Here is a 16,127-nt window from a genome sequence, read left to right on the forward strand (position 1 = left end):
AAATACATAATTAAGGTCTCATATGATTATGCTCCACTGATTTTCTCCTATGTGTTACAGAGTCATTATAGGCGCTAGATTGTTATTGTTATGATTGTTGGTGTAGTGTCTGTATCGCGACCCATTCGACAAAATCATGCGCAGGAGAGGGAGATTTTTTTATTTTTTATTTTTTATTTTTTCTGATGAAGGGGGAGAGTTTATTAATATCATTGGGCCTGATTGCACAACATCAGACCCAAATTCTGGCCATATTTCAGTTCAGGTAGGCCAAGACCCGAAAAATGTATTTCCGAGCCGGGTCTGTCCGGCCCATATTACAGGCGGAGATCACAGAAAGTAACTGAATTACAAGTGACAACACAACACTGGCAGTTAAGTTATCAACGATTTCGAAGCTCCGTCAATGGCGGACCTCTCCTTCCTCGCCCTCCTCCTCCTCCTGCCGCCCACCCTCCTCTTCCTCATTCTCTTCGTTATAGTCCGGCCCCGCCCCGTCAAGATCCCAATCAAGAACCGCCACGTGTTCATCACGGGAGGCTCCAGTGGAATTGGACTCGCCCTGGCCCACCAGGCCGCCACCGAGGGCGCCAGAGTCTCCATCCTCGCGCGCTCCATCGACAAGCTCGAGGAAGCAAAGAACTACATCCAGCTCTCCACCGGCATCGACGTGTCAATCTTCGCCGCCGACGTCCGCGACTACGACGCCGTGTCGAAGGCGGCGGAGGAGGCGGGTCCCGTCGACGTGCTGATTGTGAACCAGGGGGTTTTCGTCCCCGAGGAGCTCGAGAAGCAGGGATTGGATGAGGTGAAGTTCATGGTGGACGTGAATCTGATTGGGAGCTTCAACATGATCAAAGCCGCTCTCCCCGAAATGAAGAAGGGAGAGGACCGTGGGCCCCGCTCGATCGCGTTGATGTCATCCCAGGCCGGCCAGGTCGGAATCTACGGCTACACGGCCTACTCCGCCAGCAAGTTCGGGCTCCGTGGCTTGGCCGAGGCTCTGCAGCAAGAGGTGATTTCTCACGACATTCACGTTTCTCTGGTATTCCCGCCGGACACAGACACCCCTGGCTTCGCTGAAGGTAAAACTGTAAAAAAAATTATAAATGTTCGATGTGGAATTTGATTGTTTCGATTTTGATTCTTTTTTATACAAGCGATATTCTACTTTAAACTAATTTAAACTTTTAAACCTGGATGCATTAGAATGTTAAATGCGGGTAGGGAGATCCGAACTTTGGTGCATTGGGGAGCGCATCCGCTCTAGCCAATGTGGGTTTGGCTACGCGGGATTTTGCTCTAATTTTTAATATTCAATTGTTGTAGAGACCAAGAGGCGGCCGCCGCTGACTGGCATTATAGCGGAGTCATCTGGGGCGATGAAAGCCGAAGATGTTGCGAAGAGGGCTTTGGATGGGATTAAGTCTGCTTCTTTTATTGTGCCTTGCAACTTTGAAGGGTTATTGTTGTCCATTGCCACTGCTGGGTTGTCTCCTCAGAGGTCGTTTGTTATGGCATTTTTCGAGGTGGTTGCAGCCGGTTTGGTTCGTCTCGTTGCTCTGTGTTTTCAGTGGAATTGGTATACTAGCATACAGAAGTGGCAAGCACAGAACAAGAGTGAGTATTGTTTCATATCACGGTTTAACTGATTATGTTTTAGTTTTCGGTTTGATCTTACTGCATAGAAATTGTATTTCCTAGGCATAGTTGCCAATTGTTTGTATATTTCCTGTTGTTATCCCAACTGCCTAGTTTAATGAATGGTGCTGCCGGGTTTAGATGTTTCCTGCATTTGAATTACTCATATTGTGTATCCAACTTTGCATTTCAAGACAATCTTAATAGGCTAGAGAGATTAATGTCATTTCCCTGTTTCATGTTTCTGATCCGAATCTGACAAAGTATAATGAGGACGAATAGATGCATCGATTAAAAAGAATGAATCATTGACCAAGGAAAATATGGTCCATGATCGGCGGATTGCAGGACTAGCACCGGTGTAGCTGACCTTGAATGGTTGGGATAAGATTGTGTTGTTGTCATTGCTAGTTAGTAGGAGATCAAAGCGAAATTATACCTGTGTGCTGCTGCTGCTGCTTATTCATCTGTCGTAGAATGTTACATATTAACACTGGTTTCCGATTTTTGTAACCAATATACCCAAATGGTGGCATCTTAGATTCTTAAGAACCTCCTTTCCCTCTAATCTAAAGTAGCAGTCTGGGAATCCGATTCTTTTCTTTTTTTCTGTGCTGACACCCTTGCATGTTTAGTTATGAGTGAAACTTCACCATTTCTTGTTTTTTCAATGATTTTAATTTCAGGGACCTGAGATTCGCGGTGCTTTGTATTGCACTTAGAGTGCAGTTGTCTGTAGTGGGTTACTTTGGTTCTTCGAGTCTCTGACCTCATCCAAGGTGGAGTTTACCGGTTGAATTAACGGCGTCGCTACTTGAGGAAAACTTTTCGGTCACCAGTCCCCTTATTCCTAAATTGACACTGTTGGTTTTCCAGGCATTCAGTATCGTCTATATTCATTCCCGATTATGATAGATGCCTGGAGTTAAATGCTGTTTTGTAATCTCTGTTTGTTAGGAAATTAAAACAAGTCTTGAGATTTCTTTTGATACCCTTTGAATTTTGTTTCTAGTGGATTTATTTCGTTGTTTAGATAGACTACTTCAGAACGGATGTAAGAACGGTTGATGAACGAGTTTTTGAAAAATGCGTTGTCTGTCATTCCCCGCCAAAATTTCAATAATATGTTCAGATGAAGTTGTTTGTTGCCTCAGAATTTTACTGTCGTAAATATCCAAGCAAATATGAGAAGGTGGCATACAAAATTTAGGTTTGGACGTTGTCTTAGAGCAGTTCCAGCGGAGGGTATTTTCCCCAGCACCCAGCTGAAAAACTGCCCAGCACCCTATGAAACCCCTCCACCCGACCCAATTGACTGGCACCCAGCCCAAGTTGGTCTCTAGCCCAATCCAAAATTGACTGAGGTGTTGCCCGGTACATCTGACTCATGCTAACGCTAGCGGGGTCATGCGCAGGAGGAGGAGGTCCATTTTTCGAGGAGCGTTGGTGTGGAGCACCTCCACGGCGAGATCCGACTCCCTAGGTGTGGAGCACCTCCATGGCGAGCTCCGGTGAGGAGACGACAACGGGGTGCTTGCGAGCGTTTGTGTGGAGCTCCGGCAAGGTCCCATCCGTTGGTGTGGAGCACCTCCACGGCGAGCTCCCATTTTTGGGGGAGGAGGTCCATTTCAGGTGCATCAGCTCATTTGAAGAAGAAAACATGGAGAAAAAGGGGGGAAAAAGAGAGGGTAGAGAGAAAGTGCCCTGCCGGAGATGAAATGGAAGTAGGAGAGAAATAAATTAAATGATAAAATATTAATTGATATGAATAAAATAATATATATTAGACTGACTGGGTGCCGGCGTATTTTTAGGAGTGGAGATACTTTGACTTATTACTGTTTTTTGGAATACTGTTCATTTGAGTGGATAAATGCGTTGGGCGTCGGCACCCTGAAGGGAAATAATGAGATTTATGTGGGATTTCTAGTGACTAGCATGTATATACAATTCAAAATTTATATACATTAGCAACGGAAGCATGTTATCACATAATATGAAAGCTATAGTCATGCAAATCCCCTTCAAGAAGCATAGGTTCATATATGATGCATCTAAAAAATTATTGAAGAACAAAGTGAAGGTATAGTTTTATACCTCTTGATCTAGACTTGAGACCAAGGATTGACCACCTCCAAGCTCTTTGTTCTTGGAACTCCTTGAGCCTAGCCTCCCTCCTTGCGTCCTCTACCTTGCTAGAACGAGTGCTCCTTGGTTCTCCTTTAGTCTCCAAGGTTGAAGACCTCTAAAGATCCACACCCACTAGTGTAGTGAGATGGATGGAGGAATAACCAAAAGGAAGAGAAGATGATTAGCTACTTCTCCCTTATGGTGGCCGGCCTTGTGTGTGTTTTGGAGAGAGATGTTTTCTTCTTTTGTGAAAAATGAACACACAAAACCCTAATGAAACTTTTCACTAAAAGTTCATTTTATACCTCAAAGATAGTTAGCCAACAACTTGACTCCCTCTCTCTCCCTTTATTTGGCTGGCCCCTTTAGTGTTGTTTGGGATTTGGGCTTTTATTATTTCAAGTCATCCTATGCTTAAATAAAAGCCCAATGGGTTTGGGCTTAATGGGCCCATATTAACCCGAACTTTTCTTTAAGTCCAAAAACGATCATTCATCGCTTCTATGATTTCTTTAGACTTTCTAATTAATCATAACACTTAATTAATCCAATTAATTTATTCCATCATCCATTAGTTGTCTCATTACAAGAGTGTATCGGTGTACAATCATTTTAGGTTCTCATTAGCAAGGTAGTGAGGTGATTGACACCAATCCAATTGATTATATTTAATCCAATCACTTAGTGAATTAAAACTTACTTTTAATTCTCCTTCTTCTTTGACGACTACTTATTTAATGATCTAGAAGAACTCACAAGCCATGAGTGACATCTAACCATATATCATGGCTACCCAAGCGAATGTAGAATTTGTTCGGAGAACCTATTCAGTTGGAATTACAATGTAATTCGATCATTCTCTAAAACAATACTCTCAATCACATTATTAGGGTATGGATATATTATGTCAAACCCCTAATGTGATTATTCCATGTTATATGATTCAATTGAGTCGTATAGGAACGCTTTCCTTTATTACGCTCGATACTTCGGCCGAAGATTCCCGAATCGTATCTTAGAGTATTCATCCTCTCATAACGAGGATTAGAGATCCCTTGTTGATCATTCACATGCCTCTGAGAATAAATCATTGACCCCAACAATGCATAGAACACACCCAAGATGAGGTGTGGTCACGTCTCATTATCAAAATGATCAGCAACGTATCCCCAAGACAACTATGATGTCTCAGGTCAAAGGATTACTTACATTATTCCAACCATTAGAGTTACTTGCTTGACATGTGAGTAGACCTCCATGCAAGTACTCTCGTTCGATTGTGTTCAGTGAACTCATTCCCATAATGAGCACCTACATACCTGTCTTAGTGTCACTACACGAATGAGATGAGACTTTCCATCCTTCCAATTGAAGGGGACATAGTATGTACTAGTCTATGCATTGTTAGTATCCCTCTGACAATCCTATGACCAGGAACCTTTTTGGACATGATGGTTATGTGAAGAAGGTCTCTGTAGTCTAACATCATTAGATTACTTCTTCCATCGATCCATTGTCCATGAAATCACTATTTAGGACATATATCGTTTATTGAGACAGTCCTAATTAGTATCTTTGCCCTTTGATGTATAAGAGTCATCTATACACTCATTCATTGTCCTGAAAGGTTTCTTCCAAAGATTGACTTTTCAGGGCATATCTCCAACAATCTCCCACTTGCACTAAAGTCAATCACTAGTGTATCTTATACATACTAGTCGAGTGAACTTATGCTCATAGGTAAACTTGGTTATGTATTAATCCTTTTAATTTATAAAAGTGATTTACTTATCAAACGTTTCTAAAACATTTGATGATGTCTCTTTCTTGTGTTCAAATACTTTGATAAGACCTTGCTATCACCCCATTACGTCGTAGTGTCCTACTAACGACCTTATGGTTTGGATTCAATCATTGGTTCTATAAGAACCCCTTCTATTCAAAACACCTTTTGAAGCAGTTTCTAAAACTATATATCGACATATATTTCGTTTGTATACTTTATACATACTTTGCTCCAACCTTGAGACCATTGTAGTACAATACTAACAATACTTTCATATGATTAGTACTTCATCCATTATGAAGTTCCATTTGTTAAAATGGGTTATTTTCACTTTGGTTTATAACCCAAGTGAATGCACGCTTCCAAAGTCCGACTCTGATGTTCCTTTCTTAAAGGAAATAATACTCTATCAGTTGCTACGGTTCTGATCCTGGGCTATAGTAATATCTTAAAGTGACAACCCCAATGGTTTTTCACTTTTGGATATCATCTCACAAGTCCATACATGTGTCCCTTTTGTGATTTTGCGACACATTCATTATAAGGGTCACGAAAGTGATTTTCTATCATATAGGAAAATACTTTCTCAAACCTTCAACATTTGAGATTTAATTTCCCCATATAACATCCTTGAGATAGCCTTGCTATATCATTAAGTCCAATTTTAAATCTATACTTCAAAATTGACCGTGTCACGTTTTGTCATTTTGAGTAACATCTATGTTTTATCAAGTCTATCAAATAGACTTTATTCATATCTTGTTGCTTAAATTATGACATCACTTCCACTGCCCTTGTTGTAACTTAGCATTCTTTCAAAAATTTAACACTTATATTTTCTTGATTTGAATGCCTATTGCTCCCACTAACTTGTCTTGGATCTATTGACAATCATTGAGATCCATTAGCTTATTGATGATGTCTCAACAATTTTGGGACTATCAACAACTCTAGCTAACACAAGTTATTTAAACGAACGTACACAAAAGAATTCTTTCTCAAGTAATTCCTTTTGAAACGTATGACTTGCTTTATCAAGTCCATTCATTTAAATTATATGGTGTCATACACCATACTTCAAGTTTTAGTCATACTAAAACCTTTAATGCAGTCATATAAGAATTATCCAAGTCATTAGTGGAAGCATGGCTCCTACTAAGGATATAGAAACTCAACCATACCTTCTAGGTGGTTGATATAATTCTTTATCAAAACTACATAGAGCGTTATAGTTATATGAGGGACCGAATTTGGATTGTCTTGTTGTTAAATCATATGTTGTGACTCATTTTGAAACTATTCCCTTTTGTTTCATCAATTTGTCCATATACTTTGTTATTAGCTTGTCCTCATAAAAGAGAATGATGGACAACTCCCAACATATAACAATTTTATGCTAGGTTGACGAAACCAACATTCATAGACTATTCTTTAGAATGTTACACAACATAGAATTTCAACGTTTTGAAGAGCTTGAGACCTTTTAACAATTAAAATTACAAACTCATTAATAATAGTCATGCACTATTAATTTTAGACAACTATAAACCAATCATATTTAAGTTTATATCCTTTTCTCACCTCTCACTGTTTCTCATGACCTTAATGAGAAATCGCATTATACATTCATAGTGTATAATTATGAAGTATACGGGTAGATGACAATGTGGAGTAGCTTTAAAACCTTTCAAGCTTATTTGTTTCATTCTCCACTAAGTTGATGTCTTGTTATTAAGTGACTAAAGTCTTTAAACATTTCATAGATTTAGACACTTTGTTTTTGGTTTAATCACTAACACACATGACATTTTAAAAAACAATTTTAAGAATGCCCAATTAGTTGTTCAAAACTACTAATTGAATCAAGAGTGATCTTGGTTATTGTGGTTAAGTAAGTGATAACCATATAAGAAACGTTTTCTTATTATTTTATATCATTATAATGTGATCTTCCTTTTCTTCAAGAAAGGAATCTCTAGACCCTTTTCAATTCATATAGAACTCATATGTAGGCAATTGGAACCAAAACTAAAGATTCATTGTATCCATCTATGGCCAACACGTGTGATCTATCCATAATTGATAAGTCCAAAGTTTGGATATTGCATTATATAAGTGATATAAATCTTGTATCTCAACTAGGATACAACAAGACAATATTCAATTCATAACACTACTTTGAGGAAATAATATAGTAGAAGGCATTCATCACATTACATTGATATGATAATTCAAACATTCATAATGTTTAATACAAAAGGAATTAGCTCTATACATTTAGAGACTAATTATATACCTTCATATAGGCACCAATAGTGGTCTTCCACACATAATAAGTTCTTAACAAAATAAGAAAGTTTAAAGACTATCTTTAAGTGCCTAACAAACTTCTTAAGTAGTTAGCAAAAAATTGGTGGCCGAACCCTTCTCCATCATTTTCCTTGCTTGTTCATCTTCTACTTGGCTCCATCACCTACATACAATTGCATAAGTGATTAGCATTTTATATCAAATATAAAGGTTAGAAGATCTAACAATTAGAATTGAAGATAAGAACATAAACCATACCTTGTGGCTTGTCCTTAAGAGTTGCAAGGTATAACTTGCAATTCCTCTTCCAATGCCCATCATTTCCACAGTGGTGGCAAGTCCCCTTGGGCTCCTTTGCCTTCTTTTTCCTCACTCCTCCTTGCGGCTTAGGAGTGGGTGACTTTTTCTCCTTCCCTTTGCCTTTGCCTTTCAGCTTGGCCTTGGAGGAGGATGGCTTGTTGTAGGCTACTGCAGCAGTCCTTACAACGTTCTCTTTCTTCATAGTCTTCTCAGCGGTTACTAACATGTTTAGTAACTCAGAGAGAGTGCTATCCATCTTGTTCATGTTGTAGTTCATAACGAACTGCGAGAACAAGTCAGAAAGAGAAGCCAAGATAAAGTCCTGGGCTAATTCCCCGTCAAGTGGAGTCCCTAGGTTCTCCAATTGTTCAATGAGTCCAATCATCTTCAGTACATGTTGATGCACTGGAGCTCCCGTGATCATCTTGGTCTTCACAAGTTCACTGATAGTGCTAAAGTAACGGTTGCACGTCCCTTCACCATATAACTCCGTAAGATGAAGTATGATGGAAGATGCACTGTCCATGCCCTCGCGCTGTCTCTGCAACTCCTCATTCATGGACGCTAACATATAGCACTTGGCTTGTGTATCATCCTCAATGTGCTTGTCATACTTAGCACGTTCATCCTCAGTGGCCTCAGGGCCAAGATGTATGTGAGGTGGAGCCTTGTCTAGTACGTAAACAATCTTCTCCAAGGTTAGGAGAATCTTGACATTACGATACCACGATGGGAAATTGTGCCCCTCTAGGCAATGTTTGTCGAGTATTTTCGCGAGTGTGCTTCCAACCATATCTAAATACATAAACAATAAAATAAATTAGTTTGATTGTTGATTAAGTCAAACGATTCGGGTCTTTAAACCAAATGACACCACCCACCATTTTTGGCAAATCTCATATCCCTCAAGATGGAATCCGGGAGATTTCAAAGAAAGCTCCTAGCGGGTTATGGGAGGCTCACTATTACCAAGCCCACCTCACGATGATACGATGTTGGCTAGCAAAAATAATAATGAGAGGGTACAATTACCCATTCACAACAACTTCTTGTGATTACCCATCTAGTTGGCCTCTAGAGAACAATGCCTCACAATGATATGATGTTGGCACCATTTCTCTTAGTTAAGTTTTGACCCACCATGCCGGTTTAGATAGGGGTTCAAGTATGACCTCATGATGATACGATGTTGGCTACACTCGTTGCCTACCTTCACCACATCAAATGTTGCACGCACTTTGCACTCCCCTATGATAGGGTGAAGGCGGTGTACGAGTCATAAACGATTGAAGCCTACCATGGTGGAAGGCCACGAAGAAGTGTTCAAAGCACCTCTCCGCTTTCAACTTAATATTGGAAGTTGGTTGAGGGATTTTAAGGTCTCATCATTTTATTTATTTAATCACATTAAAATAAATTGTGTCCTATTATAACTACTAGTTAATGAAATTAGTAGCATATGATATCCCCACTATTCGTTTTCATAAAACAAATCAATATCAAAACATTTTTCAAAATATTGGAGATATATATAACTACTAATTGTATTCATTATAGTTTAGTAGCGTATGATACTCCCACTATTTGTTTTGAGAAAAACAAATCAATATCAAAACGAATTTTTCAAATATTGGAAGTAACTACTACTACTATGGTTTTTGCATTCCTTTGAAATTGGACTTTATAGTTATCATAGGCTCTTTGGATGACCATGGACTTATTGGGTTAATTCAATCAACGAGCCAACATTGTTGAATAAGATCTAGGGAAGGTTGTGTCGTTTTAATTACGTGCTTTCAATCCAATTAAAACATTTTTCATTGAGCCATTAGAAATGAAAGACAATCATTCATTGCTAATTAGGGCGTTGGACCCTATTAATCTTTAATCTCATGTCAAAACCCTCTTTTAATCATGTCTCCTTACCAATAGTTAAAGAAACTCTAGTCTAGTACTAGAGAGAATCAACTAATTGAAAGAGATTAAGAAGTAATAAGAATTACAAACCGATTTGTACAAATTCCTACAAATTACATATACTAAGAGGGAGAGAAAGATTAATATCTATTATGACAAGGTCCAATTGAAATAGTAATTAAAACACATTCCCAAGGTTCAAACAATTTGAGTTTAGCGCCCTTTCTCATAGCTCAATTATCGTTTAAGGCATAAGTCCATAGTCAACCATTTTCTAACTACTTAATCATATTAAATAATTAATTTGAATGCAACATAAACAATTAGATTTAGTGCATATGGGCATAATTGTATGATGAGTTTAAACAACTAACAAAATTAAAATCAAAATATTTTAACTTTTTAGAGAGATGGGCCTAATATGCAAATATAAAAAGTTATGGGTCAAACTGTAAATACTAGAAAGTATAATCAACTTTTAAATTTGCAAAATAGCCCCACAAGTGGCTAATCCACTAGGGTGGCCGGTTATGTGATGGGGGAAGAGGGAGTGTGTCATACATGTCCCCTTGAGTTCAAAATAAAGCAAAGGCCTAGGTTTTTCACATTAATACCCACTTGCACAAGTTGGCTTAAAAAGGTGTAAGGGTGTAAGGTTTCCTAGTCAAGTCTAGGATTTGATTCAATCAAATGGAAGGCTATTGATGACAAGTATACCATCTAAATTCAAATAAAGAAGTATGAACACAAAACAAAACCTCTTACACCAAAACCAAAACCATGAACACCAAGAACAAAACCATGAAAACAATTTCAAGATTTGCACTTTCTTGGTGACCTTTTAAACCAAAAACAAAAGTGACAAGGCCTTTACTTTCTAGCTTCAAAGTGTGTGTGTGTGACTTAAAATAAAACACAAACACAAGCCAAAACCTCCCCCCAAAACCGTGCCCTCCACTATGGTACTTTAGCCCCAAATTTTGTTTCAAAACTCACTCTTCATTCATGCATCCAAAACACTTTTTGCATACATATCTTTTTCAACTCTTGAAACACATTTTTCAACATTTGAAAAACAAAAGATAAACATATTTTGAATGAAGAAATAATATGTCAAACATAAAATTAAAACCCATATGCATAAAATCCAAAAGGACACATCAAATATAAACCTTTGGCTCTGATACCACTTGAAGGGAAATAATGAGATTTATGTGGGATTTCTAGTGACTAGCATGCATATACAATTCAAAATTTATATACATTAGCAACGCAAACATGTTATCACATAATATGAAAGCTATAATCATGCAAATCCCCTTCAAGAAGCATAGGTTCATATATGATGCATCTAAGAAATTATTGAAGAACAAAGTGAAGGTATAGTTTTATACCTCTTGATCTAGACTTGAGACCAAGGATTGACCACCTCCAAGCTCTTTGTTCTTGGAACTCCTTGAGCCTAGCCTCCCTCATTGCTTCCTCCACCTTGCTAGAATGAGTGCTCCTTGGTTCTCCTTTAGTCTCCAAGGTTGAAGACCTCTAAAGATCCACACCCACTAGTGTAGTAAGATGGATGGAGGAATAACCAAAAGGAAGAGAAGATGATTAGCTACTTCTCCCTTATGGTGGCTGGCCTTGTGTGTGTTTTGGAGAGAGAGATGTTTTCTTCTTTTGTGAAAAATGAACACACAAAACCCTAATGAAACTTTTCACTAAAAGTTCCTTTTATATCTCAAAGATAGTTAGCCAACAACTTGACTCCCTCTCTCTCCTCTTATTTGGTCGGCCCCTTTAGTGTTGTTTGGGCTTTGGGCTTTTAGTATTTCAAGTCATCCTATGCTTAAATAAAAGCCCAATGGGTTTGGGCTTAATAGGCCTATATTAACCCGAATTTTTCTTTAAGTCCTGTTGGTACCATATATTTGGGCCTCGTATTTGGGCCTCACACATTAAGCCCACGACAAATGTAAAAGAGGAGGAGCCCCTTATTCTATAAAAGGGGACTCCTCCTCATTCTAAACCAAGTCTGAAGTCCTCATTTCTAAGGGCTAGAGCTGAAAACAAAGGCTAGAAGCCTTGAGAGAGAGTCCTCACACCACCGAGGCTCTCCTCTCCCTTCTCTTCTCTCTCCGGGGGACTTCCCCTCAAACACTTGTATCCATACAATTACAGAGAAACAGAATCAACTACAGTGTGGACGTAGCCCAAACATTGGGGTGAACCACGATAAAATCCTTGTGTTCTTTGTGTTCTTCGTGTTCTTGAGCGTTTGTGCAGATTCACGGTCGGATTTACGTAGTTTCAAGACCGCCCCGGTTTTGTGCATCAACATTTGGCGCCGTCTGTGGGAAACGACACGAAAAGCTACGTCGGTTCTCTTTCATTTTTTTTCATCAAACTTCACAACCTCCACCGTGAATCTGCAAAAAACAGCACCGCCTCTCCTGGATGCCCACTTCTCTCTCTGCCATTCTCAACCCCACAGAGCCAGAATCTCACCTCCATCCGCCATGTTCCGCCGCTAAATCCCCTGAAACCCGCTAAATCCCCTGTGGGTTGGGGGCCAGAGACAAAGTGGAGCTCCTGTTAATTCAAGTTTAAAGAATTATAATGTACTGCAACCAGATTCGGAGAGAGGGCATGGGGGTCAGCCATACCATGCTGCTCGGAGTGATGTCGAAATCGAAAAGGCTTTGCAGGCCGGAGAAACACTCGTTCGAGTTAATCACTCACAGAGTTGGACGGGAAGGAGAAACAATCGAAAAGGCTGTAGCACATCCTGCCCTAACTATTAGTGGAACCCTGAGCCTTATTTGGGCCCCGCCACTTTGCTCCACTCCAATTGAGTTTGTTACAGCAGGATATGCCAATGGATGATAATCATCATCAAAAGGGCTTGGACAACAACAAAAAACGTTAGGTCTCCATCCACTTTTTCCTGTCGACCGCCAATGTCGGGATAAAGATAAGGCATCTTCTTTCTTTATCAATAGTGTTTCATTATAATCGGCACTCACAAAAGCATTATTAGGATATGCCGTGCTTGTTGCTAGAAAGCATTATTAGTATATAATGATAGTTGGCATCACAACAGTATATATATATATATACTTGTTGCTAGAATGCAACCGCATATGGCCGCGTGCTTGTGCTTTTATTAAATAATGCTGTTGTAAACTTAAGTCTGCTATGTACATACCAATATCAGTATGCGTAGTGCAATACAAATGCATCACTTATATGCCATGTAACACCATATTAAATGTACTGTGCTGACAGAAAGTCAGTACTTAATCATTGTAAATGATCATAACTCCATCTATTGCATGTGCTAAACACATGCACCGAATTGATCAATATATTATATACTATTGCATCAAAGGCTATTACCTTGAGACAATGGCTAGTCACGTGGCATAATTATGGGCACACAACCTTTCACAAGTATATATATATATATATATATATCACTAATCCTAGTCGGATCGCGCATATTTATATAAGCATTTATTTGTGCAAATATTTATTCATTGCCCAGTGTTTCAGCTAATTATTTCACTTATGCAACGTGTGATTTACCACACAACTGAATAAATCATTTATTTATAGTAGGCACATCGTACAATATTCTGCCTTGACAAATTGTGTCAATTCGATTTATTCATTATACAATCATACTTATGCTGTCATTTATTGTCAGGAATTATCGAGCAACCAGCTCTACTGATCAACATTGATCTCTTGCCTGACCAAACATCCACTTGCTTGGACACCCACGGGCTGAGACACCATTCATGTTGGGCACTTACAAAATCAAACCCAACTTACAGACCCTAGTCAAACTCATACTGAGTACACGTTAACATAAAGTACGTACTTGCAACCAGGAATGCCACGAGCCGAGCCGCCTTGCTGCGAGCGTAGCCTCTTACCGAGCAACCTGGCAATGGGCATCGACTCCGGCCGAGCAACCTCTCGCCGCGAGCATAAGCCTCTAGCCAAGCAACCTTGCAATGAGCATCGACTCCAGCCGAGCAACCTCTCGATGCGAGCATAAGCCTCTAACCAAGCAAGTTCTCACCGCGAGCGTAAGCCTCTAACCAAGCAGCCTCGCAACGAGCATCACCTCCGGCCGGGCAACCTCGTAACGTGTGCTACCTCTAGCTGAGTATTACTTTATGTTAAGCGTTGACTCATGTTGAGTATTGTTTCAAGACAGCATCCAGTCACTTCGGCCCACACATGGACTGAATTTGAAGTCTCCAGCCAAAAGACTCTCTTGACTGAAGACTTGGGGGACTCCTGTTGGTACCATATATTTGGGCCTCGTATTTGGGCCTCACACATTAAGCCCACGACAAATGTAAAAGAGGAGGAGCCCCTTATTCTATAAAAGGGGACTCCTCCTCATTCTAAACCAAGTCTGAAGTCCTCATTTCTAAGGGCTAGAGCTGAAAACAAAGGCTAGAAGCCTTGAGAGAGAGTCCTCACACCACCGAGGCTCTCCTCTCCCTTCTCTTCTCTCTCTGGGGGACTCAGTGAACCCAACAGAGGGCAATACCCTCACAAATACAACAACACTCTCTCCCTCACTTCTCAGAGAAATACAATATAATCAGTGTGGACGTAGCCCAAACATTAGGGTGAACCACGATAACTCTTGTGTTATTTACATTTCATGCAGATTCACGGTCGGATTTACGTTGTTCCAAGACCTCCGGTTTTGTGCATCAACAAGTCTAAAAACGATCTTTCATCGCTTCTATGATTTCTTTAGACTTTCTAATTAATCATAAAACTTAATTAATCCAATTAATTTATTCCATCATCCATTAGTTGTCTCATTACAAGAGTGTATCGGTGTACAATCATTTTAGGTTCTAATTAGCAAGGTAGTGAGGTGATTGGCACCAATCCAATTGATTATATTTAATCCAATCACTTAGTGAATTAAAACTTACTTTTAATTCTCCTTCTTCTTTGACGACTACTTATTTAATCATCTAGAAGAACTCACAAGCCATGAGTGACATCTAACCATATATCATGGCTACCCAAGCTAATGTAGAATTTGTTCGGAGAACCTATTCAGTTGGAATTACAATGTAATTCGATCATTCTCTAAAACAATACTCTTAATCACATTATTAGGGTATGGATATATTATGTCAAACCCCTAATGTGATTATTCCATGTTATATGATTCAATTGAGTCGTATAGGAACGCTTTCCTTTATTACGCTCGATACTTCGGCCGAAGATTCCCGAATCATATCTTAGAGTATTCATCCTCTCATAACGAGGATTAGAGATCCCTTGTTGATCATTCACATGCCTCTGAGAATAAATCACTGACCCCAACAATGCATAGAACACACCCAAGATGAGGTGTGGTCACGTCTCATTATCAAAATGATCAGCAACGTATCCCCAAGACAACTATGATGTCTCAGGTCAAAGGATTACTTACATTATTCCAACCATTAGAGTTACTTGCTTGACATGTGAGTAGACCTCCATGCAAGTACTCTCGTTCGATTGTGTTCAGTGAACTCATTCCCATAATGAGCACCTACATACCTGTCTTAGTGTCACTACACGAATGAGATGAGACTTTCCATCCTTCCAATTGAAGGGGACATAGTATGTACTAGTCTATGCATTGTTAGTATCCCTCTGACAATCCTATGACCAGGAACCTTTTTGGACATGATGGTTATGTGAAGAAGGTCTCTGTAGTCTAACATCATTAGATTACTTCTTCCATCGATCCATTGTCCATGAAATCACTATTTAGGACATATATCGTTTATTGAGACAGTCCTAATTAGTATCTTTGCCCTTTGATGTATAAGAGTCATCTATACACTCATTCATTGTCCTGAAAGGTTTCTTCCAAAGATTGACTTTTCAGGGCATATCTCCAACACAACCAGTCTTAGGGGTGGAATTGCTCTTAGCGTTTGCCAAAAGTCTCTTTAATCACGGATCTGAAACATATGCGAAAGTACATCTAAATCATTTAATCAAGAAAAATCTT

General features: G+C 39.3%; 1 protein-coding gene across 1 annotated transcript; it reads left to right on the forward strand.

Moving 5' to 3' along the window:
- The first annotated feature begins 275 nt into the window (after positions 1-275).
- Positions 276-2,742, forward strand: LOC126608602 (3-dehydrosphinganine reductase TSC10A-like). The gene is made up of 3 exons (XM_050276556.1): positions 276-1,085; positions 1,330-1,620; positions 2,328-2,742. The coding sequence occupies exons 1-3, from the start codon at positions 407-409 to the stop codon at positions 2,333-2,335; spliced, it is 978 nt and encodes a 325-aa protein (XP_050132513.1). The 5' UTR covers positions 276-406; the 3' UTR covers positions 2,336-2,742.
- Positions 2,743-16,127: the final 13,385 nt, after the last annotated feature.

Source organism: Malus sylvestris, chromosome 16 (assembly GCF_916048215.2).
Source record: "Malus sylvestris chromosome 16, drMalSylv7.2, whole genome shotgun sequence".
Lineage (NCBI taxonomy): Eukaryota > Viridiplantae > Streptophyta > Magnoliopsida > Rosales > Rosaceae > Malus > Malus sylvestris.